The sequence below is a fragment of the Protopterus annectens genome, chromosome 2.part0 (genome assembly GCF_019279795.1).
Source record: "Protopterus annectens isolate FY-2018-M chromosome 2.part0, PAN1.0, whole genome shotgun sequence".
Lineage (NCBI taxonomy): Eukaryota > Metazoa > Chordata > Ceratodontiformes > Protopteridae > Protopterus > Protopterus annectens.
Window position 1 is genome coordinate 1,692,585,492 of NC_056728.1, and position 23,560 is coordinate 1,692,609,051.

At 45.1% G+C, this 23,560-nt stretch overlaps 1 protein-coding gene across 1 annotated transcript in view; it reads right to left on the reverse strand.

Annotated features, from left to right (window-relative positions):
- The window catches only part of JADE1 (jade family PHD finger 1), a gene marked incomplete in the record, with an annotated part of 774,739 nt that overhangs the window by 163,809 nt on the left and 587,370 nt on the right, over positions 1-23,560 (reverse strand). The window contains 1 exon segment of the mRNA XM_044060432.1: positions 7,656-8,159. Within this exon segment, the coding sequence (XP_043916367.1) occupies positions 7,656-8,159 (504 nt within the window).

The following is a 23,560-nucleotide window of genomic DNA, read 5'->3' on the forward strand; positions in this document are numbered from 1 at the left end:
TAATCACAGTCAACACAATAAAGCTTGATGATTGTGCAACTAACAACCAAGCAGATGTGGCAGAAATATTCACACTATTAGTAATTTTTGTAGCAACAAAAGGAAGCAGCCACTTTTCTAGCTGAGAAGGGTTGGACTACATTTGGAAACAGCCCCTAGCCAACTGATGAAAAAAGAATGCAACTACATTCCACTCAGAAATGTCTGCTTGGCAACTGTAACCCTCTCCCTCCCAGCAACAAAAGATATAAATGGCTAGTCAGTCTTCCTAAACTCATGTAGCCTCTCTGGGCTGCTGCACATCCGGGGTGAAGGGCCCATTCTCCTTTGGTTTCCACTGCCTCAAAGAAAATGCAGAAGTTGAAGTACCGGTTCATGGAAAATTCTGAAACTACTTTTAATAAGTAGTGTGGATTTGGCCTGACGGAGATACTATCCCAGTGAACACTTTTTTTTAAAGAACTATTTGACCTGATAGTGCTGGCCACAATCCTGACCTTCAGAAGTTCACAATGAACAGAAACAGCTGATGTACGCATATTAGCAGTGGAAAAACTGAGTTAAATGTCACACGAGTGCCTAAGGTGCATTAGAATCACCTGCAGAATGACTGATGAAAGAGATATAGGGCACTGTCCTACCCAGCCTGAGAACCTTTCTGACATGGTAGAATAAGCCTGTTAAGCTACTTTTACAGTCGCAGACTACTTTTGGTAAGTCAGATGGAAAGAGGAGACTTTCAAAAGAAGCAAGGTCCCAAAGGTGGAGCAGGGTGTTTTCACCAGCTTGTATCACACCAACCTTTGCAATGGGGCATGGAATCAGTGGGAATACAAAGAATGCATACAGGAATTTTCCCATGCCAATGGACGGAGAACATGTCTGCTTCTACTTTCCCGCTCCCGGCTGCAATGATCAGAAAAGGGAAAGGATCACATTCACTTGAATGGCGAATAGGTTGACTTTTGGAATATACCACAAACAGAAGATCATGACAAGACATCAGATGGCCTCTATTTTGATGCTGCATGACAAGACACGACACCCAATTCACAGTATTTACCAGCTTAATCTTTCCCAGTCTATAGCCCAATGTTAAAAAAACACATTTCACACACAGGGGTACAAACCTTGTGTGCCCACTCCCTTATTGCAACAGACTTGACCTGGAAATAGATATTCCTCCAAATCTTAAGGACCAGAAGCACTGCACTGGGTTCAACCATTCGACAAAGAGCACTCTTCTCTGGGGTTGAGGGTACCATGCTTCCAGCATCATAAGGCCAGGTGGACCGTCCATTCTCCCTAGCAAAGGGGCTATTAAGATCTTCAATGGTTTTGCAGCATTTGAAGTATACAGTTTTAAATGGTAATGCTAAACTTAGTTATAGAAACTCTGCATGTACCATGATACATGTTCATCCTACACGTCAGCTTTGAATATATATTACAATGGGGGCTAGGAGCCTGTTCTGTCTACGGAGTACTCTGGCAAATGTTCAGATGCCACTTGTTTTCAAGAATTCATAATGGTGAAAGTACAGAAATAGAATCTCACACTGTAAGGAAATTAGCAGAAAACTGAAAACTCTGAAATGTGACCTATTCTTCAATGTAAATGGGACAGCTGAACAACCAGAAAAGGCACAGTATGCCACATTTCTGCATACAGCTAGGAAAATGAGTTTAATGCAACTCTTATTTTTCTTGAGGGAGGACAAAACACCAACATTTAGACAGAAGCAGAGAAAGTATTGTGATCCTAAAAATAACTTGCGGTTATTCGCTACTTGTTCTTTTCAGCCTGAAGCTGAAATAGCTGGTTTAGCAGCTGAATCAATATCCTATTCTGTTCATGCAGAGCACAGAAATCTATGCAGGAGGAATTGTAAATACTTGTTTAAGTTAAATACATTGATGCTCAGGGATGCAAAAATTAGAAGTTATGTACTCACCATAACGTTCCATCTGAGTAGGTGTATTCATTTGTCTGCAACCTGTGGGTTATGGATTGGTTTACCAGCTATGGATCCAAGCTCTCAGCTCCTCCTCACCCATAATGCCCTGCTCTACCCTCATGACCTCAGATCGTAACAAATAATATGCAGGAAACTGAAAGGCCAGGGGATAGGAGGTGAATACACCTACTCAGATGGATGGTGAGTACATAACTTCTAAATCTGGAGATTCATTGTCTGCAATATAAGGACAAGAGTCTGCAACCCAGCTACCTGAATCTTGGGCCATCATGGAAGGATATTCCGATGCAAGATCCAACTTATAGTGGGAAATAAAAGTATGAGATGAAGCCCGTGGCTGCTGCACAAATATCATCTAGAGGAATCCTAGCCTTGAAGGCTGCCGAGGTAGATACTGACCGGGTTGAATGGGCATGTACACCCTCCGGTGTGGGCCTTCCTGAAGCTTGATAAGCCAATAAGATGCACTGTGAAATCCAGCGAGACAGAGAAACTTTAGAAATTGGCTTGCCCAAATTAAATTTAGCAAAGGAAATAAACAACTGGTCAGATTGTCTATGACCAGCCGTTCTGTTTAGATAAAATCTAAGTTGCCTGTGAACATCTAATGAGTGAAGCTTGTATTCACCTTTGTTTTCATATTTAGGGAAGAAAACAGGAAGGTTAATGGACTGATTAATGTTTGCTTCAGAAGCAACTTTAGGAAGAAATTGGTCTGGGTAAAACACGGTCGGATGAAATACCAAGTAAGGAGGTTTAGCTGATAATGCTTGAAGCTCTGAAACTCTCTTGGCCGATGTAATGGCTACCAAAAAGGCTGTCTTGTAAGACAAGAATTTGAGATCCCAGTCAAGGCCTGGAGAACCAAGAGAGGTCCCAAGGAGGAACCGCTTGTTTTACAGGGGCCTGAGAAGAAAAGTACCTTTAAGGAAAATTTTACACAACTTGGCTGACATAAGAGGATTAGAGTCATGGCCAATGTGATAACGAAAATTCCCGCCAGTTGAACTGTGACTGTGGAACTGCTGGGCACCATCGTTAAAAGAGTGGTTAGAAAGTCAAGCACTAAGGGAGAGAACGTGAAGGGATTCAGGCCTTGCCGCCCGCCCACAAACCACTTGCTGCGTAGACTTTCCTAGCGGACGGTTTATGAGCTGCCACCAGTATTGCCTTAACAGGTGACGAAATACCGGAGTCCTGATCAAGAGTGGAACTGGAGCAGCCAAGCGGTCAGCTTCAGGTTGTCAGGTTCGGAGGAGGTATGCAGGATGGATGGGATATCAGATGAATGGGATCTAGAATCAAGGAGGATTCACGAGTGAGACCTTAGAAGGAACCAGATCTGTCGAGGCCAACAATGAGAATCATTCTGCAGCCCGAGAGGCTTTCTGAAGAACTTGGAGCATCAGAGGCAAGGGTGGATAAGCGTAAAGAAGACCTTGGAGAACCTCCTGGAGGGTATCAGAAAAAAACTGTCGCACTTGGTGTTTGAGGAGAGGCAAAAGATCGCATGAAGGAGTTCCCTTGAAAATTGAGAGACCACTGTAGGGGGTCAGAGAATGTGCGACTGAGCTTGTCCGCCAGGATGTTGGACCCGACCGGAATGTGCGTTGCTATTAAGCGGTTGGTGGAGATTGCCCATTCCCAAACTCTCATGGCTTCTCGACAAAGGGGTAAGACCTTGTTCCCCCTTGCTTGTTGATGTACCAGACCACAGACATGTTGTCGATTGAATCGCAATTGTTCCCAAGGGAAGAAAGTCCTGAAGTGCTAGCTAAAAGCACTGCTCTCATCTCAACGTTGATATGCAGTAAGGTCTCAAATGCCCGTCCGTGGTCACCGTGGCGAGGGAGAAGCACAAAATGGCGGCCTCCGTGGAGATCTGGAGAGTGAAGCCACCACAGGAGGGACCGCTTGCAAGCCTTGCTGATCGCAATGGGATGATGCATAGGAGAGCAAGGTATGACCACTGTACTAAGAGAGTCCACTGGAGGATCGCATATTGAGCCTGGCAAGAGGGTGCTATAGCAGGCCATGGACCTCAGGACCAACTCCGCCGGAACAGAACTTGAGTGGAGAATGGCCGCACCTGGAGCTGCAGAATTTGAACTCTGTCCAGTGAGGAGGCTCGTAAACTCCTTGTGTCTAGCCTGGCCCCTATAAAATCTAAGAGCTGTGTGCCAGGTTGGATTTCTTTGTATTTATTGTAATGCCCAGAAAGGAGCAAGATGGAGAAAGGAGTAGGTAGGGAAAGACCTGCACCCTGAAGCCTCAGGTGGGCCGCTACCACTGCTAATACTTTGGTGAACACCCTGGGGCTGTGGTGAGACCAAAGGGAAGGACCGGAACTGGTAGTGACTGGCTCCGAACCTCCTTGGCGCCTGTCCATCAGGATGTGGTATCATTGAGGTCTATAGAGCACATCCAGTGATTTTCTCCCAGAAGGGAGAATAGATTGCAGAGTGACCATTGGACTGCCAGATTCAAAGAGAAAGGTCTAGGTCTTAGTTCCCCGTCTTCTTTGGCACTAAAAGAACCTGGAGTAGAACCCTGATCCGATCTGGTCTGGGGACGGGCTGGATGGCTCTTTTCTTTAGCAGATGGCCAATTTCTGCCAAAGCGGCCTCCCGTTGACCAGGTGGAGCGGAGGGACTTCAACTTTGGAAAGTGAAGAAAGGTATCCTCTGGATATGATTTGGAGAACCCAGCGGTCTGATGTTATGGACTCCCATGCGCTAGGTGCCCGACTGCCTCCAGAGTGGAGCAGCCGGGCAACCCCTCAGGGTTGCTCTGCGCGCGGCCGCTCAGAAAGGTTCTCTGGACCTGAAGTTTCTGGGAGCCCCTCTGCCTCTAGGGCGTCCTCCCTGTCCTCCTCTGCCACGGAAGGACTGGTTGTCCAGGCTGGGACTGCTGCGACTTCGAACCACATCTTCTTCTGACCCTTTTGGTTCCTAGAGTAGGGCCTCTGGGGTGCACTCTGGGTCAAGGTTTGAACGGTTTTGCCAAAGGGCAGAACCATCAAAGGGCTTTGAAGGGCTCAGAAAGCGGCACCTTCCGTGGCGTGGGAGTATTAGTAACTGATCTAAGAGTGGCCATGCGGGTGGAGTGTAGCACCCTGTCCTCCTCCGACATGGACTCTATTCTTTAATGAGATCTCGCTGCATCCTAATGATCCCATGTGTGGTAGTTCAGCGCCTTACCGAGAAGGTCGCTGAACTAAAGCGGTCCATCACCGAGACTCCTTGCTCGGGGATGGACTGAGGACTCTCCTGAGCAAGTTCCCTCTTGGTGGCCGTCAACATGGCATCATGAGCGGTGGGCTGAGGATCTCGGGCCTCTTAGGAATTGGCTCCACGGTGTCCGGTTCCTTCCACGCCCTGGTGGTAATGAGGTCCACCAGGGGTCGGCAGGAGGACACCAAGAGGTAGACGGGCCCGCTTCAAATGCCTCCAAGAACGGACTCGTCCGAGGAAGACTTGGGGCAGACCACCCTAGTCTGAGACATTTCCATGATGTCCCCAAATGAGACATCCTCGGGGGTGACCGTGGGGAGCCTTCCCTTCCTCCAAGTCCGTGTCTTCCGTGAGAGAGGACATCCTCTGGGGGCTGTCAGAGGACTCTCGCAAGCAACCTGTTCCATTGGAGCAGCTTGGGCACAAGCGGGCTGTCCCAAGGGCCGGATGGTGGAAGCCTGGCCCAGTGCAGAGGGCAATCAACAGGGCCCTCTCCACTACATCAAAGGGGAGCTGACCTCGACCAAAGGATCGGATCTGAAGAGTGGATCGGAGCACTGATCCCCGGATCCAGGCTCGGATCCAGGCTCGAAGGTTGGATCCGATGCACGAAAGGGCAGGGTCGGATCCTGTTGAGCTCCCCAGAGGCAAACACTCCCATCTGCATCTGGGCCTGGATGAACCTTCTCATCATCCGGTCCAGATCAGCATCAGGCTATCGTGGATCTCGCGGCGAGGCTACGGTAGGCCTGGAGTGCCTCCTCGATAGCCTCGATCGGGTCTCCTCCTCCTCAGGTCCCGTGAAAACACACTGGAGCGGGCGAGAAGGAGGAGACGGGAGAAGCCCGGGCTGGCGGGGCGAAACAGAGGTCTCGGCCCGCTTATGGTGCTTCTCCCTCCGGTCCCCTTAGCATCCCTCTCCTCCAACCAGAAGCGGGAGTTTGAGCCCCGGGAGGAGGAGGGGGTGCGAGAAGGAGCGGAGGTCGGGCAGTCCGGCGGTAAAGGCCCGCCAAAACAAGCTTGACCTCCGCTCCTTCAATGCCCTGGGGTTGAACCCTGCACAAATGGAACATCCAGATATGAGGTGTTCAACCCCAGGCATCTAACACACTGAGTGTGGCCATCAGCTGGGGAAGCTTATGGCCACAGAAAAGATAGATTTGGGTTGCTCTGCCATCCCAATCTAACACAGTAGTTACTAAAACTAAAAACTAAACAACAAAAATACACTCACAGGCCCAACACACACACACTACGCTAACAGCGAGGGAGGGATATAACTTTTAGATTAACTCTAAAAAGTAAATATATCAAAGGAAACCTACACTTTCACACAAAATCAATAAAACCTTTTAAATTTTGAAATTTAACACTAAAACTAGCACTGAGAGCTTGAGAAACCAATCCAGTCACCATGCTGCAAGCGAGATCTGAGGTCATGAGGGTAGAGCAGGGCATTATGGGTGAGGGGAGGAGCTGAGAGCTTGGATCCATAGCTGGTAAACCATGCCGGTTCGGATCCGATATCGGATCCATAACCCACAGGTTGCAGACAAATGAATCTCCTACTTCAGATCAAGTGTTAAAACCAGTACTGTCACAAGAAAATAGACTACATGTGAACTATGACAGCCTAAACTTGCAGAAACAGACTTCTGAGGTTGTGCATCCAAGAGAAACTGTAGTGAAGCAGTAACTGTCCCAAAAGGAAGAAAAGACGCACACAGTGAACAGTCCTATTAAATACTATGGACAACTGAAGAGTTGACCATGATACTAAAGACTGACAAGCAAAATTTATTAAAATGTCTTTTGAATGTACGCCAACAGTGATATCAGATGTAAAATGCCCATGAAATGCTTAGCACAGAGTTGAGGCTAATGTAACAGTGTAATACATGTTTGTGTTTACAAACATATATGCATGCACAAAACTATTGACTGTACAGTTTTAAATGGTGTTAAGGAACATACATATATGATATGGTACACCATTTTTTCTACTATAAGTTCTCTCTGAATATACATCTCATGAAGGGTAGACAGTAATCCATCATCATCTATGACGTGTATGGAGTACCAAGACAAGCATTCAGAAGTTACAGGGTTCAGCTGCATGAAGGGACCACCTTCCACAAGCTTGGTGGGGATAATCTAGCACTACAGTGCATGGCAACAAGGATGTAAGACCACAGATCTGTCAAGCACACAGTGGTACTGAAGCCACAGACACCTCACAGTTCTCTACAACACCAGATTCTTCAGGCATGCAAAAGGCACCAGAAAGACTACAGCCACCACCAGGCCTAAAAAATGTAGCAGAGGCCCTGCACTTCATCCTTACACAGAAAGCTAAGGCCATGACCTACTGAAGCCTCTCCAAAGGCAGGAATGATAACCTGACATCAATGTCAAGTTATCTCCTATTTTCATCAGTGCTTACCCTCTCAAGATCCTGACGAAGATGTGTGAAGAGTTTCAGCCGTCTGAACAACACGTCCTGTTCTTGCTTGGCTAGGTTGTCCTCTTCGTCCTTCTTTGGTGTGATCAGAGGTTTATTGAAATTGGCTTTTCTCTTCATTTTCCAGTACTGATAAATGAAGTCCACCACCTCTTCAGTCAACTGCAGGTCTTGGGCCACTTTAGAGGCATTAACAAATGTATAAAAATCATCCTCTAGTTGTTGAAGTTTCTGTTTACGTGAGCTAAGGCGTTGGGTTTCCTGCTGGTTCTGATCCACAGACATCTGAAGCATATTTTTTTGAAAGTCACCATCAGATGTGGCATTTCCATTATTTTTTACACCTTCTGGACCCCCAGTACTATGGTTTAAACAGTATGATTTAAACTTGACTTCATCATTTTCTGTCAGAATTGTTTTCATTTCCAAACCTTTGGCAAAAGCACAGGTGACGTGGAAAGCTGTCCGGCAGTACTTTGCAGAGCACTAAAAAAAACAAAAAACTGTGATTAAATTGTTATCGTTAAACAAAAAAAAATAATAAAGTTATACTTTCAGGTGAGTAACATCCAGTGCAAATTTTCAGTTTTTTTCCTACTGAAAACTGTTCAGGATTCTCCTTCCAGTACATTCATTTTGCAATGCAATTTAGCCAGAGTGCAAATTTTCTTATAAGGAGCAAAAGCTGACCGCATCTTTGTGCATGTGGTCACTTTTCTACAATACTAGGAACTTCATTTTTTTTTTTTACTTAAAAATATGTTTATAAATTCCCCAAAACACATTGAAGACGAGAGCAAATGCCATCCACTGTATTTCTTTGATATTTTTGGGGCTCAAGGAACCTGGGTATTATTTTTGGGAATGGCTGGAAATCCTGTTTCTTTTAAATAAAAGGTGTCTGGGGGGTCTTTTTGCCTCCCATGCCTGCTAACCACCATGCTTACTCCCCTACTAGACCTGTGCCCATTTGTTCACTTACTGTGGGGATCCAGAAGGATGAAAGCCACTCAGACAGCCAATATGGGTTGCTTGTACGCTCACTGACACCATGGCTATAGGGGCTTTTCTTCTGGCGCTAACCCCTCTCTTTGGGCATGGGAGACATGTGCTCTGCATCACTGTAGAGGCCCACAATACCATCCCCATGCAGGTGGACACTTCTACATGCAGACTATGGACTTTACCATGAAGCGGTGGCTGAAATGTGCTCCCCATGATCAGGACTCACTGTCCCTCTACAAGGGATTGCTGCATTTCACAGCCTGCTCCTCCCTGTCACGCCCCACCCCAAGATTGGCATGTCTATCCTTCCTTGCCAGCCACCTGAGCTACTACTCAAACCAGGCATATCAGAACAGCATGCTCTGAAGAGATGAACAAGTTGGATAAGGGAGCTTAACAGGCTGAAGACACAGCAAGAAAACCATGTGAAGTCTTTCATGAGCAACCATGAAGAATTCATCAACCCTAGAGCTTCAAGATTTCTGCAGTTGGTTCTTAGAAAAGACATGAGGAAAGAAATTCAGAGACAACATCCTATATGGGCACAAAAAAAGTCCTAACTACTTCTGTTACTGAAGGACAGATGAACATAAGAACTTAAACTGAGATTTTACAAGATTCACCATCACTCGAAGGAGGAGAACAGACTCTTTACTGGGAAAGCCATTCCTGGGTTGCAGCTGCAAGGACCCAGTCATCCACAGAAGGAAATCTTAAAGCCCTACAGTCTTAGGTGAGCACTATGACAGGCATACATTTGGTGAACACCCTAGGAGGCAAGGTGAGCTCAAACAGAAGGATTTGGAATTGGTCAAGGTTGGCTCCTATCCACAAGTGAAAACCTTGTGGACAATCTGATCTCTTCTGCACAGAGATATAAAGATGGACTTCATTGTGACCATCTGAAAGGAGTCACAGTATATATGCAGTGAGGCTGATGAGATCTAAGATGACTCTGAGTCTTCTTGAATATTTATTTTTATTTATTTTACATTTGTTTACCGGGAAAGTCTGACTGAACAAAATGTCCTTTTTCAGTGGAGGTCCTGTAGAAAAGCTCCACATTTATAAATAACTGTAAGATACATACACAAAGTACAGATACAAATACTGATTCAATCTCAGAAAAAAGTACAAAATGAAAATACATGTTACACATTTCACTTGTACAATCATATAGTCAAGACAGGATACAAAAAATAGCAGTACTGTGATTGAAGGTAAAAAACAAGCAAGTTAAGTATACATATGCATAGTAGCGGTATAACACTCAAATACAAAAATAACAAGTTTTGTTTCTTTAGATACCTTAAGACATCTATTTCCTAACTAGGGTTTGTGAAAGAGCAGGTCTAGGATTCTGACAGGTGTGATTTGAGACGTTTTTTGAATTTGGAAGCGTTAGTAGTAGTTCTGATATTTTAAGTTTTGGCTATGCAGTTGGAGTAAAGGGAAACTCCAGCTGCATTGTTAGGTTTAGATATATTTAGGAAGGATTTGTTACTGGAATGCAATACCCTGTTAATGGGGTACTGTATTAGTAGATTTTGAAGTACTAATATTTTTTTCCTGGCTGATTTAGTATTTGATGGGTGAAAGTCAGTTGATTATAAGCAAGTCGATTTGGTAGTTTAAGCCAGGACAGTTGTTTTAAAGCCAAACAATGATGGTATCTGAAATTTGGTGCTGTGGCAAACTTTGCGATTTAAGATTCGAGTTTTGCTAGGTCAGATTTCTTAATGTTTGTAAGAATTTATGAGGTGTATAGCAGCATAGAGATAAAAAGTTATGTGCTTATCATAACATTTCATCTGTGTTGTCGATCTTCATTCATTCTTGACTGATGGGTTCTGTTCTGACTTCTTGAACCAACTTCGCCATTATACACAGCTCGCGCCAGCCCAAAACTCTCAAGCTAAGGCTCTACCCATGATGCCTCTCCTCCCATTACCTCAGATCGAGTAATACAGAAGCTCTGTCTAAGGTATAACCCTATAATATCCCAAGACTAGATCTGAACCTCCAGGAGCCTTTAGGAGGGGGCAGGAGGGTGGGATGTCAAGAATGAATGAAGATCAACACAGATGGAATGTTATGGTAAGAACATAACTTCGTTATATGATGGGGTCAATCTTCATTCATTCTTCACTGATGGGACAGAGTCCCCAGGTACTTTAGATCCTGGTGCAGCCCTAAGGAAGGATATTCCTGAGCACCATACAGCCAAAGAATGCTCTTCCCCTGGAGACGTTTAATTTGTAATGAGTGATGAAGGTATATAGGGTAGCCCAAGTTGCAGATGCATATATGTCTTCCACAGAAGCTCTGGAATGGAAGACCACTAAAATGGAAATGGATCTTGTAGAATGAGCTCTGATTGTAGTTGTCAGTTTGAGTTTATTCTGGTTGTATATAAAGGTAATGCAGTCTCTTAGCCATTTTGACAAGGTAACCTTTGATACAGGTTTGCCCAATCTGGTACCTGAAAAGGAAAGAAATAGTTGGTCTGATTTTCTAGAGGATTTTGTTCTGTCCAAGCAAAAATGTAATTATCTGTGAATGTCCAACAAGTACAAGCAGTGCTCTCCTTTGTTTGTAAAATCGGGAAAGAAGACTGGTAAGTCTATGGACTGGCTGACATTGGATTCTGATACCACTTTAGGAAGGAAGGAGGGATTGGTTCTGAGTGATACTCTTTCTTTGTGGAAGATGATATATGGATGATTCACACAAAGCCTGTAACTCTGAAATTCTCCTAGCAGATGTGACAGCTACTAGGAAGAGGGTCTTCCAAGATAAAAACTTGAGGTCACAAGTGGCTGCTGGCGCAAAGGGCTGTCGAACCAGACATTACAAGACTGAGGTCAAATCCCATGGTGCTAAAGGATCTCTGAAAGGGGTTTTAATTGCAGAGTGCCTTTAAGAAAAATTCTGCATAGATGATGAGACATCAATGAATGGTCATCACAACCGTTATAAAAATTCGAAAAGGCAGCTAGATGAACCTTAACTGTAGAAGTAGAAGCTCCCATTTGGGTGACTAAATATTCCAGGACCTTATCAAATGACGCTAAGAAAGGGTCAATGGCGTTTGTACATGCCCAGATTGAAAATCTTTTCCATTTGCTTAGACAAAGTTTTCTGGTGGATGTTTTTTGGGAAGCCAGAATTATCTTCTGCTCTGGAGAGGACAAGTTATTCTGCCTGGCAATTACTGGAATTGGAGAAACCAAGCAGTCAACTTGAGATTTTGAAGACTGGGATGCACCAGGCCCTGAGGATGAGACAGTAGGTCCGGAGCTGGATCCAGAGTTCACGGGTGGAGAACCAGGTGAGGCCAAAGAAAGGGAAACCCGACTTGACAGGGCCAGTAAGGTGCAATGAGAATTACTTTGCTTCTCAACTGTTGGGCTTTCCTCAGAAACTGTGCATCTCTCGGGGACTCCTGCGGGGGGGGGGGGGGGATAAGGGCAAAGCAGCAGGACTGACCCCCATTGACTAAAGATCTTTGTCGCTACATTGGGATTGAGAGAACACTTGTGAGGCAGGAGGATACATCTGCTCAGTTTGTCCACAATTATGATGGAGTTCCCCAGGGTATGCATTGCTATATCAGAAAGCACTTGGAAGTGATTGCCCATTGCCAAACCCTTAGGACTTCCCAACATAGAGGGTAGGACCTGGTTCCCCCCCCCGTTTGTTGATGTACCAGACCATGGACATGTCTGTTTGGACTGCAAATGTCCCCGAAGGAAGGATGGTCTGAAATGCTTGCAAAGCTAAAAGCGCTGCCCTCTATTCTAGGACATTGATGTGCAAACTGGCCTCTTGTGGTGGGGACCAAGTGCCTTGAACAGTTTTTCCCAGAAAATGCCACCCCCACCCTATCTGGGAAGCATCCGTGGTCACTATAGCCTTGGGCTGGGGGGATGACCCCATAGATTCTCTTCTGGCTTCATCCACCAAGATGAATCCTTTTTACAGCGATTAATGTATTTATTTTACATTTGTTGACCAGGTTTGTCTGGCTGAGCTGATAGCCCTTTTCAGTGGAGACCTGGGGAGAAAAGCTCCACAACATTTACAGTTAAAGATTTAAACAGCAAAAAAATATGTAAACAATAAAGCTTTGACAATACTCTAGATAAAAATACACAAAAAGGAAACAAAAATTCTGAGTTAAAAAAGTACAATCTAGGAAAAACAGTAGGGTGAAGAGAGTTTCATTATAACACAATACATATCTAAACAATGAAAGAAAAAAAAAAGGTAATGGTTATTGATATAACCAGGCTGCAATAAGAGAAAGTATGTAGGTGGTAAATAAGTAAGGGTATTGTAACAAGTAGTGGCCACGGTGGTGCAGCAGTTAGTCTTGTCACCTCACAGCAGGAGGTTCTCCGGTTCGATTCTCGGCTGAAGCGCCTCCTGTGCGGAGTCTGCATGTCCTCCCCATGGTCGAGTGAACCTTAAAGACATACAGGTAGGTGCATGCATGTGTGGGTGTGCCTTCTTTGAAGGTTGCATGCTGGGCTGGCAACTCCACACAGTAAAAGTCCTCTGCCAATCATTAGCGAACCGTTCCGCTGTGCTGCCACCTAACCGGGAAAAGCCAAAAGACTTTTATTATAAGGAGTAAGAGGCAAGAGTTATCAATACTGGATGGGGCATGGGATGCGTTAGAAGTGACCATTGAGATGCCAAGCGCCACTGGAGTAGCCTCATGTGATACCTCGCTAGAGGAACTAACGTTATTGTTGCTGCTATGGATCCCACAGCTCGCAGTACCAGACGAGCAAGAACTTTGTCTTGGGAAATAATTATTTGAACTTGTGATCTTGGCTTTAACAACCTGTGAAGAGGAAGGGAGGCCACATAGGATACTGTATTTAATCTTGCTCAGATAAACTCCAGATCCTGCATGGGAGTCAGTTGTGACTTTTCTTTGTTGACTGAAATGCCTAGTGTTTAAGTCTACAGTGTGAAGCAGTAGATGCCTGGAGGGGGCAGAGTGAGAAGTCAGTCTAGATATGGAAACACCCAGAATCCCTGTAGTCTCAAATGATCTGCTATGACTGCCATGCAATTGGTGAACACCCTGAGAGTTGTGGCGAGACTGAAAGGCAGCGCTCAGAATTGGTAATGACTGGCTCCTAGCCAGCCAGAAGTGGAGATATCTCCTGGAGCGCTTGTTCATCTTTATGTTGTAATACACGCTTGTTCATCTTTATGTGGTAATACACATCCAATCATCCTTATCTAGAAAGGGAAGGATAGACTGAAACTGTGGCCATTCGGAATTTTATCCGTTTCACAAATTTGTTCAATAGGTTGAGATCCAAGATAGGTCTCCAATCCAGTCTTTTTTGGCACTAAAAGAATCTTGAGTAGAATTCAGATCCTATTTGGTCTGGTGGATGACTTTTTTTAAAGCAGCTTTTGAATCTCTAGTGCTGCTAGATTCCTCTGACTGTGTGGAACATTGGGGATTTGCTTTTGGGGTTTTGGCCAAAGACTGAAGGGAATGTGGTAAACCTCTGGTAATTATTTTCTGCAACCAGGTATGCGAGGTTATTGTCAGCCAGGCTGAATGGTGCAGAGAAAACCTTCCCCTGACTGCTTCCAGAGGTAATCAATTGGGCCTCTGTTCAGGAGCACTGATAGGGTTGTCCAGAAAAGGAATTTCTGGAGCCCTGATTACGCAGACCCCCTCTGCTATGGGAGGGGCATCTTCCAGAAGAGTTCCTCCCTCTGCCCTGGGGGGGGGGGGGTACTCACCACGTGTGTCCCGAAAAGGCCCTTGGGTCTTCTTGAACCACATTTTTCCACTCCTCTGATTCCTGGAGTAAGGTCGTTGTGGAGTGGAAAAATGAACGCCCACAGCGGAAACGGTCTTTCCATTCTTTTCACACCTGGCTAGTGTGTCTGTAACTTTTGGGACAAACAATGAAGTACCATCAACAGGAGCACTGATAAAGGAAGACTTAAAGGGCTCCGCGAAATCACACAAGTGCATCCAGGCGTGATGCCCATTAGCAATGCCTGTACCCATTGCTCTAGATGTCCCTTCGGTTGTGCAATAAGCCGCTTGGATGAATTTGAGATGGACTCCAGGGTAGGCAACCTTATCTCAAACCTCGTCAGACACTGCTCCTGCAAGGGTGTCTGAAAGCTCAGTTATCAGATCCCTTTGGAGTCTAGTAAAGTGTGACAAGAAGTTCAAGGACCGAATAGCAAAGGTCGTTGAAGCAAAAACCCAATTCTCAAATCTGTCCATCGTCTGAGACTCTTGGTTAGGAGGATGGACAGTTGAACTTTCCTTGGCGAGTTTCTTTTTGGTGGCCGCACCACCATGGCATCCACTGCTAGACCCTTAGACCAATGGGACTGATTTTCCAGGCCTGAAAGGATCTTATCCGGTCTCTGGGGAATAGGCTCTATGGGGTCAGGAGCCTTCCACGCTTGCTGAACGATCAATTTAACTAGGTCATCAACAGGCGGGGTCACCCAAGAAGTAGATGGGAGGGCACGAAAAGCTTGCAAGAACAGATTCTTAGGAAGATGGGTTTGAGGGCTTCCAATCACCCCTCTGTTTTAATATTTCCAGGATGTCTCCAAAGGAGACATCTTCCGGAGGTGACCGTGGGGACCCTTCCCCTTCATCGTAATCTGTGTCTTCAATGATGGACTCTTCTGGAGACTCTAGGTGCTTCATCTTATGGGGTGGCTCCTCAGGGGGAGGTTCTGAAGAGGACTCCGAAGAGGGGGGACCCTGAACCGGGGTATCTAGCAGCTCTTGTGCCCGCTGTCCAGACGTAGCACAATGTGACAGCTGCGAACCAGAGGAAATGAAAATATGACACTCAGATGGGGGTGGAACCAGCTGGGAGCATGCTGAGCCCAAAGTTCTCTCCATAATCTGGAATGCAGGCCTGCCTGAAGAGGGATAGGAGCCAGGAACTGAAAAAGACAACCTCGGAGCTAGGGTCACACCCCACTCCAATGAGCCATCACCCAGTGTAGGGGCCGAGAGAGGGCTTGAAACTGTCATATTCCCAAAGGGGACTCAGACCTGTCCAGAAAGGGGCTTGATTGCCGACCCAAAAGAGGTCTATTGAAGGAGAATAATCTAGGCCTAGGTAAAATTAACGAATCGACTTTCGGCACCATGGGCGACTGTATGGAAGGGGAAGGGGGAACCGAATGAGAGGATAATGGAGATTGTACAGAAAAGTACAGTTTTGTACCTACCATAAATGTAGATGTTCGAAGATCCACATTGCTGCAGTCATAACCTGTGGGCCCGAATACCAAAGTGTTAGGCTGGCGCCGGTCATGGTCGCTCAGATCTGAAGTCAGTACGCTGTGGTACTAAAGCGCATGACCGACGCCATATCCTCAGTCTTTCTTGCCCCAGATGTCAGAAGGCCTTAAAAAGAAAGGCCATAACCAAAAATGGAAAAACACCCAACCACCCATGTAGAAACAATATTTACAACACAAACCACACAACCACCCCAAACTACAGAGGGGAAGGAGGGAGGGTAAATTGGACTGCAGCAATGTGGATCTTCGAACATCTACATTTATGGTAGGTACAAAACTGTACTATGTTCTTCATCTCTCATTGCTGCAGTCATAACCTGTGGGTAGAATCCCAAAGCAAAGGTAAAGGGAGGCTGGCAAAATCATAAAGCATTGGGAGCTGCTAACATGCCCTGTAAAACTGCAGTGGCAAACCCAGCCCTAGATTTGGAATAAAGAGGGAGATGGTAATGTTTAGAAAAAGTGTGTACTGAACTCCAAGTAGCTGCCTCCAAAATATCTTTAGTAGCTACTCCCCTTAAAAAAGCAGTAGAAGTGGCAGTCGTCCTAGTGGAATGAGGTCTGATTCCAGCCGGAACCTCCTTACCATGATGAGAATAACAAAAAGCAATACAATGGCTAATCCACTTAGAAATAGTTTGTTTTGAAACAGGTTTCCCCTGAGAACCCAAAGCAAAAGAAATAAACAACTGTTGAGACTGCCTGAACCCTTTGGTTCTGTTCAAATAATAACGCAACTGCCTGTAAATATCCAAAGAGTGCAAAATTTTTTCCCCTTTATTTTGGGGATCAGCATAAAATGTAGGCAAATGAATAGATTGGTTTAATGCCACATTAGAAACAACCTTAGGCATAAAAGTAGGGTTAGTACGCAGAGAGACCCTATCCTCATGAAATATCAAGAAGGGTTCAACTGCCATTAGAGCCTGTAATTCAGATACCCTTCTAGCAGACGTAATGGCCAACAAAAAAGCAGTCTTCCAAGACAAAAACTTCAACTCCGTAGTAGCTGCAGGTTCAAAAGGAGGTAAAGTGAGCTTTTCCAACACAAAATTGAGATCCGAGGAAGGAGTAGGAGCTCTACGTGGGGGGGGGGGGGGTCTTATGTTTTTTGCCCCTCTAAGAAATTGCTTAAACAAAGGATGAGAGAATAAAGGAGGGTCACAGTTATAGTGAGCAGACATGGCTGCAGCATGAACTTTTACAGAGGAGAAAGACAAACCCTTGTCTAATAATTCTGTAAGATACTGAAGTGAAACACTCAAATTAGGCACAGAGACATCAAAGCTCTTTGATTTGCTCCAAAGAAAAAATCTCCTCCATTTATCAGCATAAACTTTCCTGGTACTAGGCCGTCTGGCCTCCAAAATGACATTCAAAACTTGTTGAGGAAGCTGTGACCCCCCAGGGTCTAAAACAGAATATGCCAAGCTGTCAGATGCAGGGACTGTATCCTGACATTGCGGAAATGATTGCTTGCCTGGGACAAAAGGTGTGGAACTGATGGCAAAGGCCAAGGAGGCTCCCGTACTAAACTCCTCAGCAGAGGGTACCAGTGCTGACGTGGCCAATCTGGAGCTATTAGAATCATGCAAGGCTTGTCCTGTCTGACCTTCAAGAGCACCTTGGGAAGAAGAGGCAGAGGAGGAAAGGCATAGACGTGAAGGTTGTTCCAACTGAATGATAGAGCATCCACTTTCCAAGCTTTTGGGTGAAACAGCTTTGTGCAAAACTTTGGCAGTTGGAAATTTAGTGGAGAAGCGAACAGATCTATGTCTGGAGTTCCCCAAGCCACCGTCAACTGTTGAAATACATGAGGATCCAATTTCCACTGTGGGGATCCACCATCTGTCTGCTCAAAACATCTGCTAAGGAGTTCTGTGCTCGGCAGAAACCTTGCCTGAAGAGTGAGGTGCAAACTGAGAGCAGTCTCCCACAAAATCATAGCTTGTCTGCAAAGAGGGTGCGAATGGGTTCCCCTTGCTTGTTGATGTACCACATGACTGTTGTGTTGTCTGTTTGAATCAACACCTGTCCTGGTTGAAGTAGATCCTTGAAGGCCATCAGGGCAAATTGGACTGCTAACATCTCCTTCATGTTGATATGCAAATGTTGTAGTCTGGGAGGCCACGTGTCTTGAACCCATTTCCCATTGAAGTGTGCTGCCCAAGCCATGTCTGAGGCATCTGTCGTTAAGATCTGACTCACCTCTGGTCGGGTCACAGAGAGTCCCTTGTTTAGGTGACATTCCTGAGCCCACCACAAGAATTCCCTTTGGATGCAAGGTATTATCTGAATGACAGTGTCCAAATCGTGGCAGTGTTGAGTCCATACGCTTTTGAGATACCATTGTAGCTTCCTCATATGCAGTTTGGCATTGGGAAGCACCAGAATACAAGATGCCATGAACCCCAAGGCCTGAAGGACTGTCCTTGCAGTCAGCCTGGACTGTAGAGATAATTGCTGGAAGTAAAGGGCAAGATTTCTTTGTTTGTCCGGGGTCAAAAACGCCATCTGAGAGGCTGTATTCAGTCTCACACCCAGAAAGCACATGTCCTGAGAGGGTACTAGACTGGACTTTGTTTCGTTCACAGAATACCCTAGGCACCTTAACACTGTCATAACATACTGAAGATGGTGAAGTAACTTGACTTTGTCTTGAGCAAGAATCAGGCAATCGTCCAAATAAGGATAAATTTGTATTCCCCTTAGTCTTAAGAAGGCTATCACCGGAGCTAGGACTTTTGTGAACACCCTGGGCAGTAGATAAGCCAAAGGGCAATGCAGAGAACTGATAATGAAAAGTGCCAGCCAAACGCAGGAACCTCCTGCAGCTGGGCCCGATAGGAATGTGAAGATAAGCCTCTTTGAGATCCAGAGTTACCATCCAGTGATCTTTGCCTAGCAGAGGCAGAAGCTGTTGCAAAGTTAACATCTTGAATTTGGGAATGTCCAGGTATGTGTTGAGAATAGACAAGTCCAGAATTGGCCTCCAAGTGTTTCCTTTCTTTGGTACCAAAAACAGGCGAGAATAAAATCCTAGGCCCACTTCTGACGGAGGGACCCCCTGGATAGCCCCCATTTTTAAAAGTAAAGAAATCTGTTTGTGAGCCTCCAACTTTTGCTGAGGAGGAACGTCTGGCATGCCTTTGAAAGGAGGCAAGGTGTGAAAATAAAACTTGTAGCCTCGGTCTATAATGTCCAACACCCATTTGTCCTGGGTAACTAAAAGCCAATTTTGCCTGAAAAGTGCCAACTTTCCTCCCAGAGGAGCTGCCAGACAGGAGGGATCTGGCAGCTGGAGATACAGGTCATTGGGTCTGTTTACGAAAAGGCTGACCCCTGCCCTCACCTGATGATTGCGCAGGGGAACTCCACGTCCTAGGCCTGAAAGAACCCTGCGCATGAGCTCTGCCCCTACCACGCCTAGATCTGCCCCTAGACTGTAAATCAGAAGAAGGATAAGCCCATCCCTTAGTAGGCCAATTTCTGCTAAACTTAGGGGGCTGCACCTGTAAAAAATCCTTAACTGTCTGCATAGACTTAGCTTTGTCTTCCATTTTCTTCAAAACTGACTCCACAGGAGAACCAAACAGAACTTCAGATTGAAGGGGAGCATCCAAAATTCGAGCTTTAACATGCTCTGACAAGTTCTGATCCTTAAGCCAGGCGTGCCTACGAATAACTGATCCAGTGGCAGCCACCCTAGAAGAAGCCTGAAGAGCATCAAAACCACACTGCAAAGAATGCTTACCCATCTGATCAGAGGCATGAACTAAATCCTGCAATTCCTTACACTCTATGCCCTCTGCCAAAGCATCTACCTTAGATTTTAACTGACTTAGGAGAAAATTCTGGTACTTCAGCATATGAAACTGGCAATTCAAAGCCCTCATTGCTACAGTGGAAGAGGTATACACTTTTTTACCCCACCTATCCAAAGCTCTAGAATCTTTATCCATAGGAACTGGATTCTTTACAACAGAAGCCCTGACACCCTTAGCTCCCTGGCTAATAGTTTCCGGGTCAGCTCTTGGGCTTTTATACAAATATTTATGAGCCTCTGGCACTCTGTAATACCTATCTGGCTTGACCGGGGCAGGAGGCAAAGAATCAGGATTAAGGGAAGCTTCAGAGAAAACATCCTGAACAACATCCAAAACAGGGGGTATAGCCAAGGGCCTATGCTGTGGTAAAACAAAATTCCCTAAGTCTCTTCGAGAATCTGAGAAATCCTGACCTTCCCACTTAAAATGCTCCCTCATGGAATGCAGGGTTTCAGAAAAAGAAAAATCCTCTGGAGGAAGCAGAAGGACTAGAATCCTCTGCATCTGAATCAGAATAAGGAGGAAAATCCTGAATGTCTTCAGCCAAGACTCGAGTAATCTGAGGAATGCTCCAATCCTTCCACCTCTGGCTCCACCCTAGGCCTCTTATCTGGAGGGGGCATAGAACCCCTGATTAAGGTAATCAAATCCTCTGCCATTTTCAGCATATGCTTTTAGGTACAGAACCTGCAGAACTAGGGCTGACGCCAGAGGAAGACAAACCAGGCCTGACCTTGGAAGGTACCTTGGAGACAGAAGTAGAAGGCCTAACCACCTTATGCAAAGAAGGGACTACAGAAACCTGAGAGGCCCCTCAGCCTGACCCGACTCCTGAGAGGCCACATCCTGCAAAATTAAAGGCTCCCCTGAGACTCAGCTGAAACCTCGGCTGGATCCACAGATTCCACCGTAGTTTCTAAGAACCGGCGTCCGAACGGACGACTCATCCTGCTTGGACTTTAACGATTTCTCCTTACGCTTAGCGGTAGCGGCGTCGGAGGATCCGACGGCATATTGTAGTTACACCGCTTACAAGACAAGCCTAGCACAATCTAACCTGCGTTAATGGTGCGCTTATTAAATCTAGCACAAAGCGACACCCGACTACGTCGTGCTCAGGCCCCAAGCAAGGAATACAGAGAGTGGTAATCCCTATGAGGTATCTGTTTCCCACAAGAAATACAATTATTCACTTTTCTGACATCCGGATTTAACTGAAGCAAGAAAAGACAAAAATATTCTAACGGGTACTTAGCCCAACTTGGTCTTCGGTCTGAAACTCAGAATACGGAAATTTCAGGACGCCGAACGGCACTTGCAAACGCTGCTTCTGCTTCGGACCATGCGGCAAGAAAGACTGAGGATATGGCGTCGGTCATGCGCTTTAGTACCACGGCGTACTGACGTCAGATCTGAGCGACCACGACCGGCGCCAGCCTAACACTTTGGTATTCGGGCCGACCGAGGACAGCGGACTACCCACAGGTTATGACTGCAGCAATGTGAGATGAAGAACATCTATTGTTGGTGCCGAAGCAATGATCGGTACCAAAGTGGTTTCATTTGGTTCAGTGCTCGACAGCACTGATGTGGATTGTGTGGTCTTCTGTGCTGGAGGAGATGATATTGTTACTTTCGGTACCTTGGCCTTCGGTTTCAAAGAAACTGTCGGAACCTGTGGTTTTTCAGCCTTTGTTACATGAGCCGTAGGGGAGGTCAGCACAGAGTGGTTCCTTTTCAGGCTTAAGAGATTTTGAAGTCTCTGCTTTAGATAGGGCTTCACAAAAAGAACACTTTAACAACCCTTTTAAGATTAGCTTATTGCGCGCCTCTCTGCTAAAGTCCAGGTGCTAAAACCCGGACAAATTTTACAAGTTAGCTCCAAGTGAGGGGCACCCAGACAGTACATGCCAAGAAAAATGCCTATAAGAATTGGGCATCTTTCTGCCACAGTCCCGACACTGCTTAAAACCAGACGCCCCACTTTTGTTTCTCTGCCATATCAATAGTTAGTCAAATCACACACACACACACACACACACACACACACACACACACACACACACACACACACACGCCTAGAGAAAGGAATGGAAAGGAAAAAGTTATTGTATGTTTTTTTTTTTTTCTGAATATACCAACAATGGTATAGAAAATCATCCAACGGGTAAAAGGATGAAAAAAGGGGTGAAAGACCAAGAGGATACCAACAATGGTATCAGACTACCATCGGTAAAAGGAGAGGGAAGAGGCCCATTACCAACTATGGTAATAAGAGTTACCATAAAGGTAAAAGGGGGTGGGGAGAAATAGTCAAAGTCAGTCACACACACGAAAAACTAGGTAGCGAGACTGTCCAATAAGAGAATAGAGAGTTTTAAACCAAAGTTATAAGAAAATGATAAAGATAAATAGAATTTTTAAAGCACTCAGCTGAGAGCATTGGCTGACATGTCCAATTTTCTATGCAGAAAACGAGATCTGAGGTAACGGGAAGACAGGCATTGTGGGTAGAGCCTTAGCTCAAGAGTTTTTGGCTGGCGGGAGCTATGTATAATGACAGATTCAGTTCTGAGAAATCATAACCGAACCCATCAGTCAAGAATGAATGAAGACTGACAACATCAGATGATGGGTTCTTGCTATAGAAAGTGTCGATTTCTATACAGGGTTCCTAGTTTTTTGTGAACTTTTTTATGGTCTGTGATGTGTATGTAGAATTTTATATTATGGTCAAAGACAACTCCAAATAATTTTGTTTGGGAAACTGGAAAAAATAATTGTATGGTTTAATGATGAGATTTTGAATATTGGGTGGGCGTCTGCAACTCTAGTTGGATAAAAGAGCATGAGTTTTGTTTTGATAGGGTTAAGTATAAGTTGCGCATTGTTTAGGAGTTTCTGTAGTGTTGGGGTGGCACAAATTAGGGTGGAATCATCTGCATACTGAACTACGGAGGCAAGTGGGGTAGCAGTATGAAGACTGTCAAGATAATAAAAAGAAGAGGGCCCAGAATAAATCCCTGTGGAACTCTTGTGGCTACAGGCAGTAATGAAGAGAGATTTTGTTGCCATTTTACAGCTTGCTGGAGTCCAGTTAGGTATTGCTGGAACCAAGTGCGTGCAGAATGGCTAAGTTTAAGTTGCGAGAGTGTTTATAAGAGTTTAGAATGGGACACCATATCAAAAGCTTTGGACAGATGAAGAAAAATGGAGGAAACTAAATTGCCATCATTGCGATGATGGTTAATAATGTTAGTAAAGTTAACAAGGGTGGTGGCAGTGCTATGATTAGGACGGACACCATGCAGAGTGTTAGATATAAGATTGTTAGTTATTAGATAGTTCAAGATTTGTGAATGGATGCACCTCTCAAGTATTTTTGACAATGGTAATAGTATAGCTATTGGCCAGTAATTTGATAATTCTGTCGAGTTTCCACCTTTATTTACCGGGATGATATGTGATGCTTTCCAAATTTTAGGGAGTTGTTGTTCTGAGATGGATCGATTTATTAATATTGATACTGGACAGGATATTGCTTCCGCAGTAATTTTTAGATATTCGGCAGGTAGAGAGTTGACAGAAAGTGTAGTGGGTTTAAGCCTTTTGAGATATTTAACTATGGTGTTTACTGGGACAGGTTGAAAAGAGAAGTTATTGGGATCTAGTGTGGGCCAAAAAGTTCTAACCAGTCCTTGTTGTGGATGATATAAAAAATCTATAATA